This window comes from Sitophilus oryzae, unplaced genomic scaffold (assembly GCF_002938485.1).
Source record: "Sitophilus oryzae breed Bouriz unplaced genomic scaffold, Soryzae_2.0 scaffold_1744_pilon_pilon, whole genome shotgun sequence".
In the NCBI taxonomy this organism is placed as follows: Eukaryota; Metazoa; Arthropoda; class Insecta; order Coleoptera; family Curculionidae; genus Sitophilus; species Sitophilus oryzae.
The window spans coordinates 1,236,043-1,256,807 of record NW_022146440.1 but is presented as its reverse complement, the minus strand read 5'-3'; the positions used below and the strand labels follow the sequence as shown (position 1 = coordinate 1,256,807).

The 20,765-nt window shown below is 32.9% G+C and overlaps 1 protein-coding gene across 1 annotated transcript; it reads left to right on the top strand.

The window, feature by feature from the left end:
• Positions 1 to 596: 596 nt before the first annotated feature.
• Positions 597 to 18,962, top strand: LOC115881897 (elongation of very long chain fatty acids protein AAEL008004-like). Its single transcript, XM_030899619.1, has 5 exons — positions 597 to 803; positions 5,504 to 5,694; positions 5,751 to 5,882; positions 11,830 to 12,072; positions 18,063 to 18,962. The coding sequence occupies exons 1-5, from the start codon at positions 743 to 745 to the stop codon at positions 18,264 to 18,266; spliced, it is 831 nt and encodes a 276-aa protein (XP_030755479.1). The 5' UTR covers positions 597 to 742; the 3' UTR covers positions 18,267 to 18,962.
• The last annotated feature ends 1,803 nt before the right edge of the window (positions 18,963 to 20,765 follow it).

Below are 20,765 nucleotides of genomic sequence, written 5' to 3'. Positions count from 1 at the left end.
GAAAACAGTTAAATGCGCACTAATATTTCTCACATTATTTAATCATATTAGTGCATATAATATGAAAACAAATCAGGGTTAATTATATTTCGGTATGGAATTACAACATTTTGATGAAAGTTTTTTTCGTTGCCATGCATTTTCAATTTTGCATTGTTTAACTTTTTTTAAAGGTACTTGATTATTTATAAGCTTAATAAAGTTGGTAAAAAAATGGAAGGAATCTGGATGGAATTATCGATATTGTTAATTGCTTGTGGCATCTACGATTAACATCGTGATTATTCTTAAACATGTTTTTTAACAGGAATAGTAAATATTATGTTAGATATATTATTTTAAGTTTCCGTGGATTCTATAATAACTGTATTATGCAAAGAAAACTTATGTAAAAAAACATAATAGATCATATTAAGACTAAATGAAGATAGAAAGGGAAAGTAAAAATTAAACTTTTGTATAAAGTTTATATCCATAAAACCTTACAAACAGTCAAATAAATCCTCATTATAATTACAAATACCCGATTACATAGCGTTTTATTAATTATTCCGAAAATGGTAATGCTTTACTTCACAAAAAAATATTTTATTCAACTTTGGTGTGTTGTGCGTTTTAGTTGCCGATTAACGAATGAGCAAAAACAATAATTCGTACATTTTGATTTTATTTCTTCAAGTACAGTAAGTTACAACTGAAGCACAACAAAGTTAATAAAGTAATTAATAATTAATTTAAAAATATGGCGCTGCTTCTAAAAAGAATATTTGAAAATTACTTTTGGCTGATGAATGACTTATCAGGTAAGTTTGTATCTTCCTATTATACATAATATTTTGGATTATACGTATAAGTATTTCTGACACCCTCTTGAATATTATTTGCATACAACACTATAGTTTAAAGTCTACTATTATATCGGGTACCATATCAAAACGTGCTATATTGATGCTTCCAAAACCAAAGCAGGGACAGAGTTAGGAGTATTTAGGCCGACAACTAAATACTCCGAATCAATAGGCACCTAACCCAGCGTCCTTCAGGAAGAAATCTACATTATCGAAAGATGCGTACAATCTATATATATATATATATATATATATATATATATATATATATATATATATATATATATATATATATATATCTTAGATAGGCACTATCGAAAACAGCAAATGACTTATCCGATAGTGAAGCAGCACTAAATGCGATCAACTCAGTAACCATCAATTCCAAGTTGGTCAAAGAATGCCTAGAAAGCTGAACAAATTAGGCAAAGAAAATAAAGTCCTCCTACCCTGGGTGCCACCTCATCAAGGGATAGAAGCAATGAAAAAGCAAATAATCTAGCTAGAAAAGGAGCGAACACTCCCACTAACTGGATCAGAACCGTTCTGTTTTTCTAGCGGAAAACAATTAAAAGCGGAACTGAAGAACCTGGAAGACTCCATCCCTAACCTGGAATGGGAGTCCTCCAATGGTCTAATTGCTGTACCTCTAGTCCGATCTCAATCTCAGAGTCGAACTTAGCCAAGCCATACTCAAGACTCGAGATTCCGTCTCTATACGCATGTGCAGTTTGACGCCTTCTTGATTAAGTCTCCTCTATAGTACATTTTTCATCTAAGACCGTGCTCAAGCTTGAGGTCGGCTCAAGTACCGACAGCAATAAGAGACTCGAAAAGTTCCTCAGAACTTACGAGCGAGAAAAATCAAAAAAGATTTTTCTTGATTTAAGTAATAGCAATCTTCGGATTGTCACGGGGTTTCAAACAGGGCACTGTCTCCTCAACGAACACTTCAGCAGGCTGAAGCTGAGAAACAACGGCGAATGCAGATTCTTTGGGGAAAATGGAGAAACACCAGATCACCTTATCACTGAGTGCGCTAAAACGACAACCGTTCATGCCATAAACTTTGGTACGGCTGATGTCGAGGATGGAGAGCTAGCCTCTGTAGAACCGTCTCAGATACTGGCTTTTGTTAAAGCCCTGAGACTCATTATAACTCGTTATAACTCAAGAAAGGGGAACACACAATAGATCTTTAAGGTCGCGGTGATTAATCCTCTCCTAAACATTCTACATTATACCGGGTGCGTCTCAAAAGTGGCTCACCTGTACAACTTTTTCAATTTTTCAGATAAAAAAAACGAGATTTGGTACGTTAGTATATGACATAAATTAGGATTGATTGATGTTTTCAATTATTTTCGGTTATTTCCTCTTTTACCGGAAATCTACTACTCCCGATTTTTAAATGACACCCTTGGTATTTTTTGACTGCATTTCATAGAAAATGGTATTCTGAATAGAATGACAGAGCATATGCGTCAACTTTGACATTTAAAAAAAAAGAATTGTAAATTTTATTTTAGTTGTGGTGGCCATAAGTGAAGATTACACGGAAAAAACAGCTTTGTCCATTTTAATTGGAGCTGAGAAAAATTCTATTTAGTGTTAGAATCTTATCCCCATTCGTAAATTTTTAAGAAATGTATTATTTACGATTGAATTATTAGGACAATGTAAGGGTGTCTCAGATTTTAATCGGTAAAATTTAATAGACGATAGACCTTGCAAAAATAAAACAAAAAGTTCATATCAACTTGTAATGGTACGTTTAGACTTGAGCACGCACGCACTGATCCTCCGCGAATGCTCAAGTGTAAACGGCTGTGCGCGCACGCTCACCCTGAATCTGTCTGTGCGCGAGCAGCCGCGAACGTGAGCCGTCTGGTGTCGGTTTTTGGTCCGTGCTGAAAGGGATTTTATGTGTGCGCGAACGCTCAATTTGGACCGGCAATTTGTTTTGTCTGCGTTCGTGCGTGCGTGTGTAATTTTTTTCCGTTTTCTTTATTAAAATTATGGATGTTAAACATTCTTTGTATTATTAAAAAATCAAAAAAAAATATAATGCATTGCAAAACCTTGTAAATAAAATTAATATTGAATATGTCGATATTAATGAAATTGCTATTCTAAAATTTGTATCTTTTGTTCGTAATTTTTGGTGTTAATTAAATTTTGTAAATATTTAAAGTCGGGGCTGGTTATTCTTGTAAAGTTTTTGAACTGATCATAGCGCTCCTCAGACACTAAGTTGTTGCAGTAAATTATATCAATTTCTAAAAATTTGGGTTTGCCACCAGCGACGATGTTTTCGATTTATCTTCTTTTTAATAATTAAGCTGTGCATAACAATGACTTCAGGCTCGACTATTTCTTGGTCGTCCATTATTTTCGCCAACAAAACACTGCTGTGCGCGCACAAATGGATCACTTCATTCGTCGAAAAATAAGTTTTTAATTTGAACGGAGCCGAGAGCGCGAACGAATGCCGTGCGCGCACGCTCAGCTCGTGCGTGCTCAAGTCTAAATGCACCATAAAGGTGCGTATTCACTTGCAACAAAACACTCCGAACAAACCAAACTCGCCGCGCACTCCAAACAATCTGCAACAAAACATTTTCCGGGAGCGCTCTGAACGACCTGCAACAAAACATTTTGCGCGGAGCGTTCTGCCTGTTTGCGGTGTTCGCTGCGTTCCCATCAGTAATCAGTGTGTGAATCAGTTTTAGTGTGTTTGTCGATAAACATGCATCTGATATTACCATAGCCGCTGGTGCTTTTTTAATTATAGAGGCATTAGCGGGTAACAAAAAAGAGAAAAAAATAAAAGGACGAAAAATGTGGGCAAGGCGCCTCTTTTAGCGCCGTCAATGGCCTTACTTAGTGACCTAGATTATATGCATAAGAAGAATTTAATTAATTTAATAATTAATTATTAATTTAATAAAACAGGCCGCCTTTCAAACTCATCAATTAACTCTAAACACTTTTCTCTGTTCCACTCCATAGCTAGGTACAGTTTAAAAACACCCCAAACACAACGAACGTTCAAAATTGTCGTATCCACTGAACACCGGCCAACGAACAAATTTTTTTGACCAAATCCCGTTTACCGACAAGCTTCGGAAAATGTTTGGCGCGTTCGGTTCGGTTCGGCGCAACGTACTGACTACACAAACTTGTTACAGCGCGCGCGGCGCGTTTGGTTCGTTCGGAGTGTTTTGTTGCAAGTGAATACCCACCTTAAGATTTAAAGCTTCCTTTTCGAGATACAGAGTGTTAAAGTTACTTAAAAAAGAAAAAAAATTAAGATATTTGAAAAACTATTTAATCGATTTTGATATAACTTGACCGTTTATAATACTTACTATGGAACTTAATTTGTGTGTGTGATGTAATTAGATTTAAGTTTAATGGCCAGGGGCGGCGGTGGGGCATCACTGTTAAATTATTTTAAAGGAAAAAATAGGCACGCCACTGCTTTTTTAGAAATATTATTTTTTTGTCTCCTGACTTTTTTGTCTATAACCTAACCATTATTATTTAATTTATTGTCCAGGGTGGAGTGAATAAATTAATTTAATTTTTTTTCGCAAGAAGTAAGCAAGATAGACAAAAAAATCAGGAGAAAAAAAATAATATTTTTAATTACTAAATCCAAAAATAATATTAAACTTCTAAAAAAGCAGTGGCGTGAATATTTTTTCCTTTAAAATAATTTAACAGTGATGCCCCACCGCCGCCCCTGGCCATTAAACTTAAATCTAATTACATCAAATTAAGTCCCATAGTAAGTATTATAAACGGGTCAAGTTATATCAAAATCGGTTAAATAGTTTTTCAAATATCTTAATTTGTTTTCCTTTTTTAAGTAACTTTAACACCCTGTATCTCAAAAAGGAAGCTTTAAATCTTACAAGTTGATATGAACTTTTTGTTTTATTTTTGCAAGTTCTATCGTCTATTAAATTTTCACGATTAAAATCTAAAACACCCTGTATATTACTACCAATTCTGAATTATTAATATTGTTAATTATCGCGATATTCTGAAATATAGAAATAAAAATATCAAAATGCAAAACAAAACAGGGGAAAAACCAGCGATGTCCAATTAAAGGTTGTATAAAACCTAAATCTAAAGTATTATTTTTTTGTTGTAGGAAGAAAATTAATATTTAACTAGGTTTTTATTAGAATACATAAATTTGCTACATGTAATACTAACTGCAAGATGCATGCTGGTCGCCCATTCGTAAGGACATCTCTGGTTTTTGCCATTTACGCGTGGACTACTCTGGTTTTTGCCTTGTACTGAAAAGCCATGAACCAAGCTTTAATATCTCTGGGACTAAGCGTAATGATGCTTTCTTTGATGGTACATCGAATAACGCTAATATTTGCCTATAAAGTTGTGTTGTCATCTTAATTTCTATAAAAACGTGACATATCTGGTTTTTCCTTTGCAGTCTTCAAATATAATGACAATTTGATTCGAAAAACCAAGTGTGTGGTACAGAATTATTCGTAAAGAAATACTTTTTTCAAATATGCTAATGAGCCACCAGTTCTTTTTTCTTTTCCAACAATAATTATACCTACTAATAACAGTCGCACTGCATTATTCATATTATAATAATTTTTCTATTTTAGATCCTCGGACTGCAGATTTACCATTGATGTCTAGTCCTTTACCAGTAGTGATAGTTCTTTTTTTATACTGCAAATTCGTATTTGATTGGGGTCCTAATTACATGAAAAACAGACCACCCTTTGATCTCAAATATGTGATGATTCTTTATAACACCGTTCAAGTATTGGTTAATTCTTACGTTGTATACATTGTAAGTCGAGCATTTATTTTTTTGGTACAAAAAAAATCAATTTTATATATTTTTAGTGTTGGACTGCATGGAGCGTCGTTGATACTCAATGTACACCGGTGGACTATTCTAACAGTTATTGGGGTCTAAAATTCTTAAAAATCACATATTTGTATTTCTTATTGAAAATGGCCGATCTACTCGACACAGTAAGCATAAATATATTCTTACTAGTTTATTTTATTGTAAAGCATAAACAGTAATCTACAGAGTGTTTCTAAAAACATTTGCCATCTCTCGTGGCGAAATTCCTCACGTAAAAATAACGTGAACGGCTGTGCGCGCACGCTCAGTCTGAATCTGCCCGTGCGCGAGCAGCCGCAAGCGCGAGCCGTCTGTATCGGTTCTTGGTCCGTGCTCAAAGGGATTTTATGTGTGCGCGAACGCTCAGTTTGCACCGGCAATTCGTTTTGTCTGCGTATGTACGGGTGTGTTTATTTTTCGTTTTCTTAAATTAAATTATGGAACCACGAATTTTCATTACTGTCAATACAAGAATATGAAAACTATTTTAAAAAAATTATGGGACGTAAACCATTCTGCGTATTATTCAAAAACCAAAAAAAATAACTGCAAATAAATGACCTTGCAAATAAAATTAATATTGAACATACCGATATTAATAACGCTAAAAAAATTAAAAGCCGTTTTCTCCATGTAATAATATTTCCACAGTCTCTCCCCTATAAACGTCCCTATATAGCTTTCAGTAATGAATATTCCGTTACATCTAAAACCAGCTCCCATCACGACTTTCCAAACCAAACCAAATTATGGGACGTAAACCATTCTGCGTATTATTCAAAAACCAAAAAAAATTACTTGCCATTAATGATGGCAAGACCTTGCAAATAAAATTAATATTGAACATACCGATATTAATAATGCTAAAAAAATGAAAAGCTGTTTTCTCCATGTAATAATATTTCCACAGTCTCTCCCCTATAAACGTCCCTAGCTTTCAGTAATGAACATTCCGTTACATCTAACACCAGCTCCCATCACGACTTTACATCTCCAAGTACATCTGATATGAATATTTCAGAATATAGATCTACTAATACCCCATCATCTGCTTCTACCTTCATTGAATCCGATATATACCCCAGAAATATACCTACAGTCGCTGTTTCAGGAATAATATACGCGATGGAAGGTTTAAAAACTTGCCAAGAAACGTAAAGTAAAGGCTCAGCGTTCTTTTGGCGATATTGTTTTTTTTATCTTTTTTCGTAATTTTTGATGTAATTAAATTTAGTAAATATTCAAGTCAGCCAGGTCATTCTCGTAAAGTTTTTGAACTGATCATAGCCCTCCTCTGCTGATATAGCTCTCCTGTGTCAAAAAAAATATTGATCGGTATGAGACAACTCTGCTGTGCGCGCACAAGTGGATCACTTTATTCGTCGAAAAATAAGTTTTTAATTTAAACGGAGCCGAGAGCGCGAATGAATGCCGTGCGCCTAAGCTCAGCTCGTGCGTGCTTAAGTCTAAACGCACCTTTACGTATTTTAGTGCTAAAAAAGCATCGACAGATTAACCAGAAACGTGCATATGGGTTATCACTGGAATGAATATATATTAAGAAAAAACTGTGCGCCACTGACATATTCACCTTGATATTTTGTCCATTTCGATCTCTTCGATGAGATAAATGCAATTTTACTAATGGCAATTAATAAAATTAAAATATTAAGATATTTAAGTACAAAAGGACTATTTTTTAATATCCTGTAACTTTAAAACTTTAAAATAGGAACTGTTTTTATAATTTTTGATGAAAAATTAATGAGTACTTGTTAACATTTTGGTAATTTAATTACTTTAAAATGTTTTAAATGTTGCTACACAAGTTAGTTTGCGGTTGCTATTAGAATTGGATTAACGCAAATTAATAATTAAATTAAATTGCGTTTATCTCATCAAGGAGACCGAAATCAACAAAATATCAAGAGACAACTTTTAATCACCATTTAATCTACAACGTCTGCTACAAAATAAAAAAAAGTCAGTTGCGCACATATTTTTTTTAGAAAAATATTCCAGTGATAACCCATATGCACGTCTCTTGTGTCGACATATTTGTCGACACTTTATTAGCATTACAATATGTCGCACTTATAGTAAGTTTTACCCTCAATGGCATATGTTTTTTGAAACATGGCACATGTTTTTTAAAAAAAACACCCTGTATAAATATTACTTCCTTTTAAATAATGAAGTTAAAATAATCGTGTTCCACCATGATGAGTAGCAAGTAATGAGAGATAACAATTATCTCAATTCAAACTAATTTTTGGTTAGATTTGAAATACATATTTATTTATTAAAGATTTTAAAGTTGGTTACTTAATTTAGGGTGCAAAATCTTAAGTCCTATTTATTTCAATAGGCATATCATAGAATAATAATGTAGTATTGTTAAAATTGGCTAGGTTTATTTAATTATAGTTCATTTATCGAAACAATAAACTATTACAAAATTGTGGTAATAATAGTAAATAATAGTCTACATTAATTTTCGATTCTTTTCTTACAATGCTGCGATATTGGAAAGGTCAAATGGTCAATATGTGATTTATTTATAAAGGTTTATGTATTTTGTTTGGTATGGATTCTAAATGAAAGTTTCAAAAAAGTATTACTTATTAACTTGTAAATATTAGAGTTGAGTAGTAGTATAATAGTAAATATAATAGAAAACCAGCATACTGATAGAATAGTGATATAACAGACGCACGAAAACAAGTCTGAGAGCAAGAAGAACTCCTACCAGATTGCTCAGAAATGAATTATCCCAGACGAATTCAAAAGAAGCCGAAACAGAGTACCGTATAGCGCGCAGTACCCTTAAAAAGAAGATTCTAAAATCAAAAGAGCAGTTATGGAGAGCCATGTTAGACAATTTGGAAGAGGACATCTGGGGACAGGCATACAAGATCGTAACCAAGAAAATAAAGGTCAGACGTGCGATTGATAAAAACAGGCAGGATCAGAAGTTATTTCCCAAAAGTGATAGTATCAAAAAGGCCAAGGCACATTATGATCACTTCCCGCTAATTACTGATGCGGACACACAGAATTCAGCACGAGGTTGTCCAACGTTTGACCGAGGAACAACCCAAAATTATCTCCAACGTTTCTAATGGCATCATCAAGGCTGCTAACTTCCCGCAAAAATGGAAACGCACTCAATTAGTACTTGTGGGGAAGCCAAAAAAGGAGGCTGATAAAACTTCATACAGGTAAACTTCTAGAAATGACCTTAAAGATGAAATTGGAAGAATAAATAGTACAAAAATGAGGTTTGATTAAGATACAGTTTGGTTTTAGAAAAGGAACGAGTACAATAGATCCATTTAGTAAAGTCACTAAAATGATTAAAAATCTCAAGGAAACTAGATTGATAAACGTGATGCTGTTGATGACATTAGATGTAAAAAATGTGTTCAACGTGTTGGAAAGTATATATATACATGAGTTATATACCGTGCTGGCAACTGTTACGTTTGGGTCGGCATTTACATGTGTGGAAGTAAATCGCATAGAGATCTTATTAAGTCGGAGTGAGAGAAATGCGACCAACCGACGCGACGCGCGACGGTGTGATGTTGCGGCGTTGCCGATACGCCTTTCCCTATCAAGTAAAGTAAAATCACAATCGCAAACCGCTTATTTTTAAAAGACTTTTTTTTCAAGAGATAACTAGATAAAATTATTAGACATGTTTCTGAGCATCTGAAATGGGATTATAAGGATATCGTTAAGGTGTCATTTCTTTTATAAAGAGAAAACGTCAGTAATCGCGATAATTTAAAAACTCAACTTTTTAACACATAACAGGCCATACTTCAAGAACCTTTTAAGGTTAACCTTTAAGAAACTTTAGATATTGAAACTTTTTTTTTATTTTCAAGATCGGATATTTTACAATATGTTTACATAAGAAAAATTCGATAAGGTTGTTTTTTCCATTCAAAAATTGTAAACAATCCATCCATTTACTTTTAGAGCATAGCAATTTTCAGCAATCGTGTAATTTTTTTTTATTGATAAAGATATTCACATACTCTCTACAAAGAAAATACAGCAAAAATATTAACAAAGTTCTTGAAAAAACTACAATCTATTATTTCTAATAGATTTCAAGATATCGATTTTTGAATTCATAGTTCTAATAGCGCGACCACTATCGAACACCCACTCAATTCCACTTATTTTTACCAAAAATGCAAGTGTTTCTAGCTTGCAGTTAAAAAAAATCAAGCTATAGGGAAAATTACAACGACTCGTTAATAAATAAACAAATTAAGTATCACGAGACGTAATTAAATCGTGAAACTAAACGCATGACATGCACCTTTCCCTAGAACTTTAAGTACTGACAGAGGTATTGATTGGGTCGACCGGTCAACTGCGACAAATCTGCTATAGCGATGTGCACAGTTTCTCGGTTTATTTCATACGTTTGGCAACGTGTTTACTGTCCTCTCTTTGTTCAGTACATTATAAACGCATTGTACTCTTCTTACATACGGAAATCTCGACTCAAGACTAACCTTTGCCAGCCCTTAGTATACATGAGTTATATATAGATGAGTTATAAATTAACTCATGTCTGAGTTGGAATGTTAGGCAGTATTTGTTGCCTAACATTGTCACAGGGGTCAATACTAGCTCCCAGTCAATGTTAGGCAGTATTTATTGAACGCATCAAAAGTTATTTAAGTGATCGATCTATTTTGATCGCTGACTGCGACTTGGAATTGAGAAAAGGCGTGCCGCTGGGGTCCATACTAGCTCTGGAATATCTTATATGACGGACTTCTCAGACTTCAATTTCTCTATGGCACAGAAGTACTGGCCTACGCTGATTACATCGCTTTTATCGGAAATCATTTTACGATAGCAGAACAGGCAACGTTTCAGGTATGTTCCTGGATGGAAGAGGTGGGGTTGAAAATTGCTCCGCACAAAACAGAATGTTTAAATTAACTCGGAGGAGATTAATTCAAATTATCAGTCTGGGACATTCTAGTAAAGGACAAAGCCATTATGCTTTAAAGCACAATAAAATACTTGGGAGTGACATTTCGAGCTGGAGGAAATTTTACTCAGCACATACGCACGTTAGCGGCAAAATCAGAGAGGCAATGTATTATCAAAGCTTATGCCGAACTGGTCAATTATGGGGAAAACCAAGCGAAGAATGTTGGCTGCCATGCCGTTCGGATATCTACCATTTTGTATGCTGCAAAAGTTTGGGGAGAATCCGTTGAAGTTAAGAAGAACAGGGAAAGATTAAGGGCAGTTCAAAGAACAATTGGTGCTGCGAATATGTCGAGGGTACCGCACTATATCAGCAGATGCTGCAGAAGTAATTAGTTCCATGATATCAATACACCTTTTAACACAAAGGGAGGATACAGAGAAATAATACTGAACATATGGTGCAACAGATGGAATCAGCAAAACAAGACATAGACGTGAAAGCTCTCACATCTCTCATCCAGAACTACAAAGAGAACTTCTGGCAGCTACAAGTGTGAATGTTTCAGTTGAAACCGTAAGAAAAAGGCTTCGTGCTCGAGGGTTTGGCAGCAGGATCCCACAGTTATATCGGCAAAATAAAATTGACCGGCTAAATTGATGCCTTTAACATCAAAACTGGACAACTCAGAATTGGCAAAATGTTCTTTTTTTCGGATGAGACCAGAATTGGTCTAAGATCAGATGATCATCGGATTCGGGTTCTCAGAGCTCCAGGAAGACGAGCGAGACTCTAGGCTGCCAAATCTATACCAAGATATAAAGAAAGAAGAAAGAACTGTAATGGTTCTTTTGCTTTTTGGCCATTAAAAATTTAAATCTTAATTTCGTTTCAGAAACCAAAAATATACCAGTATGTTCATTTTGGGAACTGATTATTTTTTTTATTGCTATATGCATTATTTTTCATTAAAAGTCATTGGTAAGGATTGAGTTTTATTCATAAACACAAAATTTTCATGCGTCTCAAAAATTATGAAAAATAATGGATGATTTCATATAAGTTTGGTTGTGTGTATTTTAGTATAATCAATAACATAATTTTAGGTATTTTTCGTTTTAAGAAAAAAGAACACCCACATAAGCTTCTTGCATACTTACCATCATTTTGGAATGGTAGTATTAGGTTGGATAGCAGTTAAATTTATTGGAGGTGGACACTGTTACTTCGTTGGTTTGGCCAATTGTATCGTTCATAGCATATTGTACGCTTACTATTTGTTGACAGCATATGATAGCAAATATGGACGGCTGGTTTGGTTGAAGAAGTTTATTACTCAAACTCAGTTGGTAAGATATTTCTGAAATTGTTTTTAAGTATTATAGCTCTATAGAAGTTGATTGAAACCAAATCCATTTAAAATATGCGTTCAAAGGAGCGTATTCTGTACTAGGATTTCGGTTTGTGATCTATATTTAATTTTTTTACATAATATGGAGACAATGGTAAAGCACATTTTGAAAATATTTTTGTAAACTTACAGTGCGATTCAAACATGTTTTCAAAATAAAGTTTTATGTTTTTAAATGGAATACTATATATATTTTTAGCTCAGTTCTAGTAATTTTCTATTCTAAAAATACCATAATGTCATATACTATACCAAGTGGTTTTTGAAATATCTGTTTTTAAACTAAATATACTGTTTATTTAATGACCTCTCAAAATTATAAATCCGAAGATTTTTTTATTTTTTTTTACAGAAAAACTGTATAATAGTGCTTTTTCAAAATTCGGTTTACCAAAATTTGCAATTTTGTTTGATATATACAGGGGGAGTCTTATTTTTTTCCAATAATAAGGGGCTGTGTCTGAGCATATATTGATGAGCTAACCTGAATAAGGCCTTCTATTGTTTTCTCTTGTAGAATGGGGAAGATTTCTGTTTGGAATACTTTTGGGTATTTACCCAAGGAAAAGGATAAGCTTACTCTTGGTCTTTTCCCAAATACTCCAGCTCCTGTTCCTTCAGCGGTCTTTGACCCGTCTGTATACCAAGTTAGTCCGTCCTGAAGGAATTTTATATCTGTCAAAATTCCTCGATCCGGTTTGTTCACCTTGAATGGTTTGTGGTAGTGATAAAGACGGGTCATTTGGCCTGATCTCATTTGGAGTAGAAGTCCCCCGATAGAATCCCCCGTCTTTTAGTATCCTGTTTCTGTCCTACTTCCCAGAGACAACATACTTTGTTGTCGATATAGTTCTAATCTTGCCTCCGCCTGGATCACTATGTGAAGGTCCAGAAGCGCCTCCATTGATGCAGTGGGCATTGATTTCATCGCCCCTGCTATGCTTAGACTAGGAAGTCTTTGCACCTTGCTGAGGCTGAGCATTGTTGTTGTTGCAGTACCTTAGACCACCATACTAAGGATGCATGTGTTACTGAAGGCCTCACTACCCCAGAGTACAGCCATCTGTGGTCTGAGGCCCCAGATATTTCCATGAAGTCGTCTGACTACCGCTAGTGTAGTCACCGCCCTCCTTGTGACATTTTCCAAATCGGTTCCAGGTCAGTTTGGCGTTCCAGGCAGTATCCAGCGTGATTCCTAGATACTTGACCTCCCCGATAGAGGAATCTTATCACGGCAGAGTCTTAGCCATCATAGTCTCTCCTAAATTCTTTGCTTGGTGAAGGGGATTATTACGGTCTTTGTAGGACTAATATTTGGTCCCTTCCGTGTCACCCATTATTCCACAATCTTCAGGGCCCTCTGCATTTGCTCCCTTACTGTTATGTTAAACTTACCTCTGACTATCACGACCAAAGCGTCTGTATATCCCTGAGTGTTGAAACTAGCCCTGTTGAGACTATTAAGGAGTCCGTCCATAACGACATTCAACAGCAGAGGGGAGAGAACGCCTTCCTGCGGGCATCCTCCCGCCGCGCCAGCCGGGCTGCAACAACAATTTGTAGCTGAATTACTTGTAGCTGAATTATTTGATTTTTCAGTATCTCTTTCTAAATTAAAAATGAAAGTTGCCATCTGTCAATTACGATGGAAAACAAAATGTTGATATTTTAGTTTGAAAGTTGTGGTGGAAGATAACAAAGCAAGAAATTTAACATTTTTATCACCTAGTTGTCTCAAGAAGACTAACATTTTTTCGTATTTTTACATTAAAACCATGCTTTGTTTATGATTTATGTAATGTCATATTATGACATGAAAAATCATAGCATTATTGTCTGTTAGGCAGTTACTTTAGCAGAGATGGTTTTAAGTTCAAAAGTTGATCTCTACCAGGATCAATTAAAGCAGCAATAGCCGATACTATAAATAATACTGATATGACTTTTCAATGACAGTGATATTACAAAAACAATATACACTATTTTATAAATGTCGTGATGAGAACCCAAAATCAACGCTAAAATTGATGTAAATCGTTACTGTCTTATTCAACAGCGAATATCTTCAACAAAAATATTGCTATAATAAAAAAAAGCAATTGTGATGAGTTAAAAAACAAACTATCGAAAAAAGATGTACCTAGATGATAAAATAATTTTTAAATTTCTTGCTTTATTAACATATTCCACAGGGCGTTTGAAACTTTTACTAAGATATCAACGTTTTGTTTCCCTCGTATAATTGATAGACAGATCAGGGCCGATACCTCGTTTTACATGGGTGACCTTCAACAAATTAGAGACAAGCTGCAATTTTGTAAGATACTTTGTTTTAAGGTGCTAAATGTCCTCTGAAACTCCAGCGCTGAGGCATTGAGTCCATCACCCCAAAACTAAAAATGGCCCTTTTTTACTTTTTCTTCAATAACTCTAAAACTACGAATTTTAGGAAAAAAAGTCACGAGTAAAAAATTGAAGAGAAGAGAATTTTTTACCACATAAGTAAAGAACCAAAATTTTTAGAATTTCAGTGACGCAGGTGCGAATTCTTTAATTTAGGAGGATTGTTTTAATAACCCACCATTCTGTGTTTAACTACAAATGAAAGCATTTTTGAGATAAATCTCGAGACCAAAAAATTTATTAGGATACAAGTTCCTATAAAAACGATCTTTTTAATAAAGGTAAGTTAGCAGTTTCGGAGATAATTTTTTTAAATGTGCGTTTTTTATATTTTAAAAACATTGAATAAGAAAAATTGCAGTTTTACAAATAATTTACCATGAAATAGGTAGGTATATTGAAAAATTTACACGTTTAATAACAAAATAAGAAAAAACTTAGCTCAAAAATAGGATAACTTATCTTAAGGATAGTCCTCATTTACTTCCACATTTGTTGGGTTCATACATGTAATGCCATTGCATTGACCACATGCCATAGTGCAGGTGAGTCCCATTCGCTTGCATGTACATGCTTTTTTACAGCCTCCCTAAGAGCAATTGCAAAAAATTTTCTCTAAAACCCATGTAGGAGCAATGGGCTGACCTGAATGTATTGGATTCATCTCTCGATTTTTTCAGATTCCAACCCCAATCTTGCGGTGGTAAATTGTTATTTAACCAAGCCTGTACCTGTAAGTTTTAGTCTGTACCTGAGAATTTAGTTTAACATTTGAATGCAACATAAATTTAACTGACCTGATGAAAAATTCTAAGTCCATGATATTTCGCACTATTGGAGGTATGTAGGTGGTAATGATGCCAAGTTGAAGTTGGTATTAAGACTTCGTTTAGCTAGGTACTGTTGATAAAGCATGTGTATGTTTTTTGTCGAGTTTTTAACATATGCTGCTATAAAAAACTAACAAATAAAAAAACGTAATAGATGGGGAGCACTTGCTTTATAAGGTAGTTTGGCAAAACCCTGCCATATTTTCCAGATCTGTTTTCTCACAATACTATAATTAGATAACATATCACTATGGTAAAAATGTCACTGTTGTTTTTGATGGCTATGAAGAGATACAGACCAAAATTGTGGAGCAGAATCGCAGATCTGCAGGCAAAAAAATGGTACCAATTGTATCTTTCTCGAATTTATCTGCAGTGAAAGGCAGATTTTTTGTCAAACAACATCAACAAAAGCAACTTAATTCGTGCGCTCGAAAAACTATTGTTGGAAAATGGAATCACTGTTAAACTCGCTGATGGTGATGCCGAATGCCGATACTCTTATTGTAACTACAGCAGTCGCAATAAATTGCAATTTATCAGAAGGGCCCATAGGAGGAGTTAGCGAAGATACGGACATTATAGTGTTACTGATTCATTATTTCCACAAGAGACTATTTATGATTCGTCCGGGATAGGTATCAAAACCAAATAAAATAATCGATATCTGCCTTACAACAAAAATTGGGGGATCTGAAGAATGTGATTTTTAGTGTTCACGTTATATCTGGTTGTGATACAACGTCTGTTGTGTTCAATAAAGGGAAGATTAATTTAATGAACACTATCCAGAAGAAAAAGTTATTAGTGAGAGGTATTAAAAGAATTTTATAATCCCGAGGCTACAAAGGAGAAGTTAGAAGAAGTTACATCTCAGTTTTTTATAGCAACATATGTTAAAAACTCGACAAAAAAAGTAGATTTATGGACTTAGAGTTTTTCATCAGGTAAGTTAAATTTATGTTGCATTCAAATGTTAAACTGAATTCTCATTTTTAACTTACAGGTACAGGCTTGATTAAATAACAATTTACCACCGCAAGATTGGTGTAGGAATCTGAAAAATCGAGAGATGAATCCAATACTTTCAGATCAGCCCATTGCTCCTACATGGGTTTTAGAATTAGAAAAAATTTTTGCATTTGCACTTCGGGAGGCTGTAAAGAAGCATGTACATGCAAGCGAATGGGACTCGCCTGCACTATGGCATGTGGTCAATGCAGAGGCATTACATGTATGAACCCAACAAATGTGGAAGTGAATGAGGACTATCCTTAAGATAAGTTATCCTATTTTTGAGCTAAGGTTTTTCTTATTTTGTTATTAAACGTGTAAATTTTTCAATATACCTATTTCATGGTAAATTATTTGTAAAACTGCAATTTTTCTTATTCAATGTTTTTAAAATGTAAAAAACGCACATTTAAAAAAATCATCTCCGCCACTGGTAACTTACCTTTATTAAAAAGATAGTTTTTATAGGAACTTGTATTCTAATACATTTTTTGGTCTCGAGATTTATCTCAAAAATGCTTTCATTTGTAGTTAAACACAGAATGATGGGTTATTAAAACAATCCACCTAAATTAAAGAATTCGCACCTGCGCCACTGAAATTCTAAAAATTTTGATTATTTATCGTTATTCAACGTGTAAATTTTTCAATATACCTACCTATTTCATGGTAAATTATTTGTAAAACTGCAATTTTTCTTATTCAATGTTTTTAAAATATAAAAAACGCACATTTAAAAAAATTATCTCCGAAACTGCTAACTTACCTTTATTAAAAAGATCGTTTTTATAGGAACTTGTATCCTAATAAATTTTTTGGTCTCGAGATTTATCTCAAAAATGCTTTCATTTGTAGTTGAACACAGAATGATGGGTTATTAAAACAATCCACCTAAATTAAAGAATTCGCACCTGCGCCACTGAAATTCTAAAAATTTTGATTATTTATCTATATGGTAGGAAATTTTCTTCTCTTCAATTTTTTACTCGTTACTTTTTTTCCTAAAATTCGTAGTTTTAGAGTTATTGAAGGAAAAGTAAGAAAGGGCCATTTTTACCCCTTGTAGGGGTGGTTTTGGGGTGACGAGCTCAACTGTTCATCGCTGGGGTTTTAGGATGTTCAAAGATCTACAAAATGAAGCTACATGCCAAATTTCAGCTTGTCTCTAATTTCTTGAACCTCGGCCTGTATAGGCTCTGAGCTAAGAAGAAAACTATAATTTTTAAATTAGAAAGAGATAGTAAAAATTCAAAGAATTTAGGTACAAATTGCTTAAAAAATCATCAAAATCGGCCCACTAGAACAAAATATATTAAACTTTAAAACATCCAAAATTTAAGATGTTCGGTTTTTGTGTTGGTGAGTGTATTTGACCATTTAAAAATAGCCCATTTAGACCATTGATGACCATTTAGAATATAGAAAATTTTCAAGCCAATTAAATATAGATCAATCAAGTAATATTTATCTTCCTATTTAAAATATGACGATGCAGGAATTGTAACTAAACTAATTATTTGATAATTTTTTCAGTTCTAAATTTCATCAAAATAATTGTACAAGTTGGTAGTAATTATTTCAAAATTAGGAATTTTTATATTCTATTTAGCTCATACTTAATGTTGAGCTAAAAATACGATCTTTTTTTCATTTCATCACATCTTTTAACTATTATTTTTAGATTCAGTTTGGATTCATACTCTTCATGTTCACGAGATTGTTGTTCCTTCAAGATTGTGGATTTCCGAAAATCGTTTCCTTGTTCTTGATTCCGCAAAATTTGTTTATTATTGCTTTGTTTGGAGACTTCTACATCCGGTCGTATGTTTTGCCGCAAAAAAAGAAAGAGAAGAAGGAAATTTCCCCAGAAGAAAAACAGGAATAACCTAGACAGCAGAAAATTAATCGAATCCTTTTGAATGAGTCTTTATATTAATAAGTTATTTTTCCAAAACTTAACTGTACAACAACTGAATATTAAGGTAGTTCTAACAAAATGTTATTAATTACTTTGACAAGACAAATTAACATACCAATAATTCTTATATTTTTACTTAAAAACACTTACATACTATATGTAGTTTAGTTTGTTATTTAAAAAAAATTATCGTTGTAAGTATTAATTTAATATTTATTATTGGTTCTAATGTTTGATTCGATCTGGTTAATACGATGTTAAAGTAAATATCGAAACAAAAAAATTTGAACAAAGAGCAAATAAATCCCTAAATATGTGCGAAACCATTAAACATTTTTAAATACTTTAAATACGAAAAATGTTTATTTTTTAATTCCCCATTTAACAAAATAAATATACAAGTTGTTCTATTAAAAAAAAAAACAAAGAAAAAATATTTTATATTATTAGAAAGGTTGGCATAGAATTTTGAACACCCCGTATGATTTAAGATGACGATATTTATAATAAAGTATTCCATAGACCACCTACAGTAAGTACATAGTTTTAATATTAGGACACATCTTTTTTTTTAAATATTGAGAACCATATTTTTTTCTTCATTTATTTAATTGTAAAGCTTCATTCAGAACCTCGCAATTAGAGCAATAAATTAGTGGTTTCAATTACACCTTATACTTTTTAGTTTACGATCATTCACAATGTCTAAAAAGCACAATTAAAATTAATAGAATATTCTAGCGACAGCTTCCCGTATACAGGGTGCTACAAATTCGAGGTACGAGCATTGGTATCTCGGTAACCGTAATAGTACTAACTAATAATACGAACATGGTTAAATTGGGGCAAAGTTGTGTATTGGGATGTTCACCAAGATGCCATCAAAAAAGTTTTAAAAATTTCAAGGATTGCTGAGTTTTTTGGAAAAAACTGATTTTTTTCAAAATCAATTCTATTTTTTCCTGTCCTTAATTTTTCGGAAATCAAAAAACTAATTGGACATTCTCATAGCCACTTTATTAGGGCTATCTGACAGTTTTTTTAGATTTTCAAATTAGCTGATAATTTGTGAGATAGAGGCCAACTTATTTTTTTTAAATACGGACCTGCATTTTTTATTTTAGGTTTTGAAAGAACTCGGTCTTCTGAATACAATGATATGCCACACTTTATACTTTTTTTTTGTTTTGGATACCTTAACAGCAACAAAACTATTTAATTATTATTTAAAATAATTTCAAGTTCGACTCTGGATTCGTAAATTATTTAATCTGATTATATTCATCCCAACAATATTGATCAGCGCTAATTAACATTGAATTTTCAAAGTAAAATATCTCGATTATTTTAGATTTATTTGAAAAACGGTAAAGAAAAAATATGTTTCTTTTATGGAGATCTATAACAGCCCTGAAAATATTTGCACTTATTTAAGACTCATCCTGTATATTTTTTCTCAATCAATGTAGGTACTACTTAGTGATTTGTATTCTATTTTTTTAACCAATTCCTATTTTTGATTCTTAGATTTTATATAATCAATCATCATTATTTTTATCATTACTTTTTTATGTAAGTCAGAATAATTTCTAGGATTATTCATTGAGCTATTTATTTTAAAATACGTTGATGTGCATCAAATAAGGATCTTATAACCATAACATTTTAAACTTCGTATTGTTTTAAAACAATAAGAGTTAGTTGTAGAGATTACAAATGAAATTGAAAATAATACTAGTACGTAGGCAATCAAATACATATTAGGATATTGGTACTAAATCAAAATTAACAAAAATACGTTGATGTGCATCAAATAAGGCTCTTATAACCATAACATTTTAAACTTCGTATTGTTTGAAAACAATAAAAGTTAAGTAGTTGTAGAGATTACAAATGAAATTGAAAATAATACTAGTACGTAGGCAATCAAATACATATTAGGATATTGGTACTAAATCAAAATTAACGTTTTTTCCACGTCATTTAAGGATAATTTAAAAAACTAGTTTATTCTATTGTGGATACATGAAAATAAATTGGAAAATAAACTTATTAAAACAAGTCATAGATTCACTTTTTATATACTGACGTAATATTTGAGACCAACAGAAACCAAAATAATTGGGGAAATTTTCTATGCTCATTTTATGTGTCACATAAAATTGACACAATATATTAAAAAAAGCTGTAAATTTGTTGTACACAAAAACGGTTTATTCAATTTGATATGTTCCGTGAACTCTATACTATTAATACCATGTATTTTAATGGAGTTTTTAGTAAGTAGTAATTATTGTATTTATTTAAGACAAATATTATTTGTGGCTAATATCATTTGTTCCCCGAATATTATTTACTTTAATGATAATGAATGTACTCATATTCTATTGAATTATTATACGTTATTTGACATAAAGTTAATTGTCTTTAATTTGTAGACCATTTATGTTTGATGTGTTTTTCCTG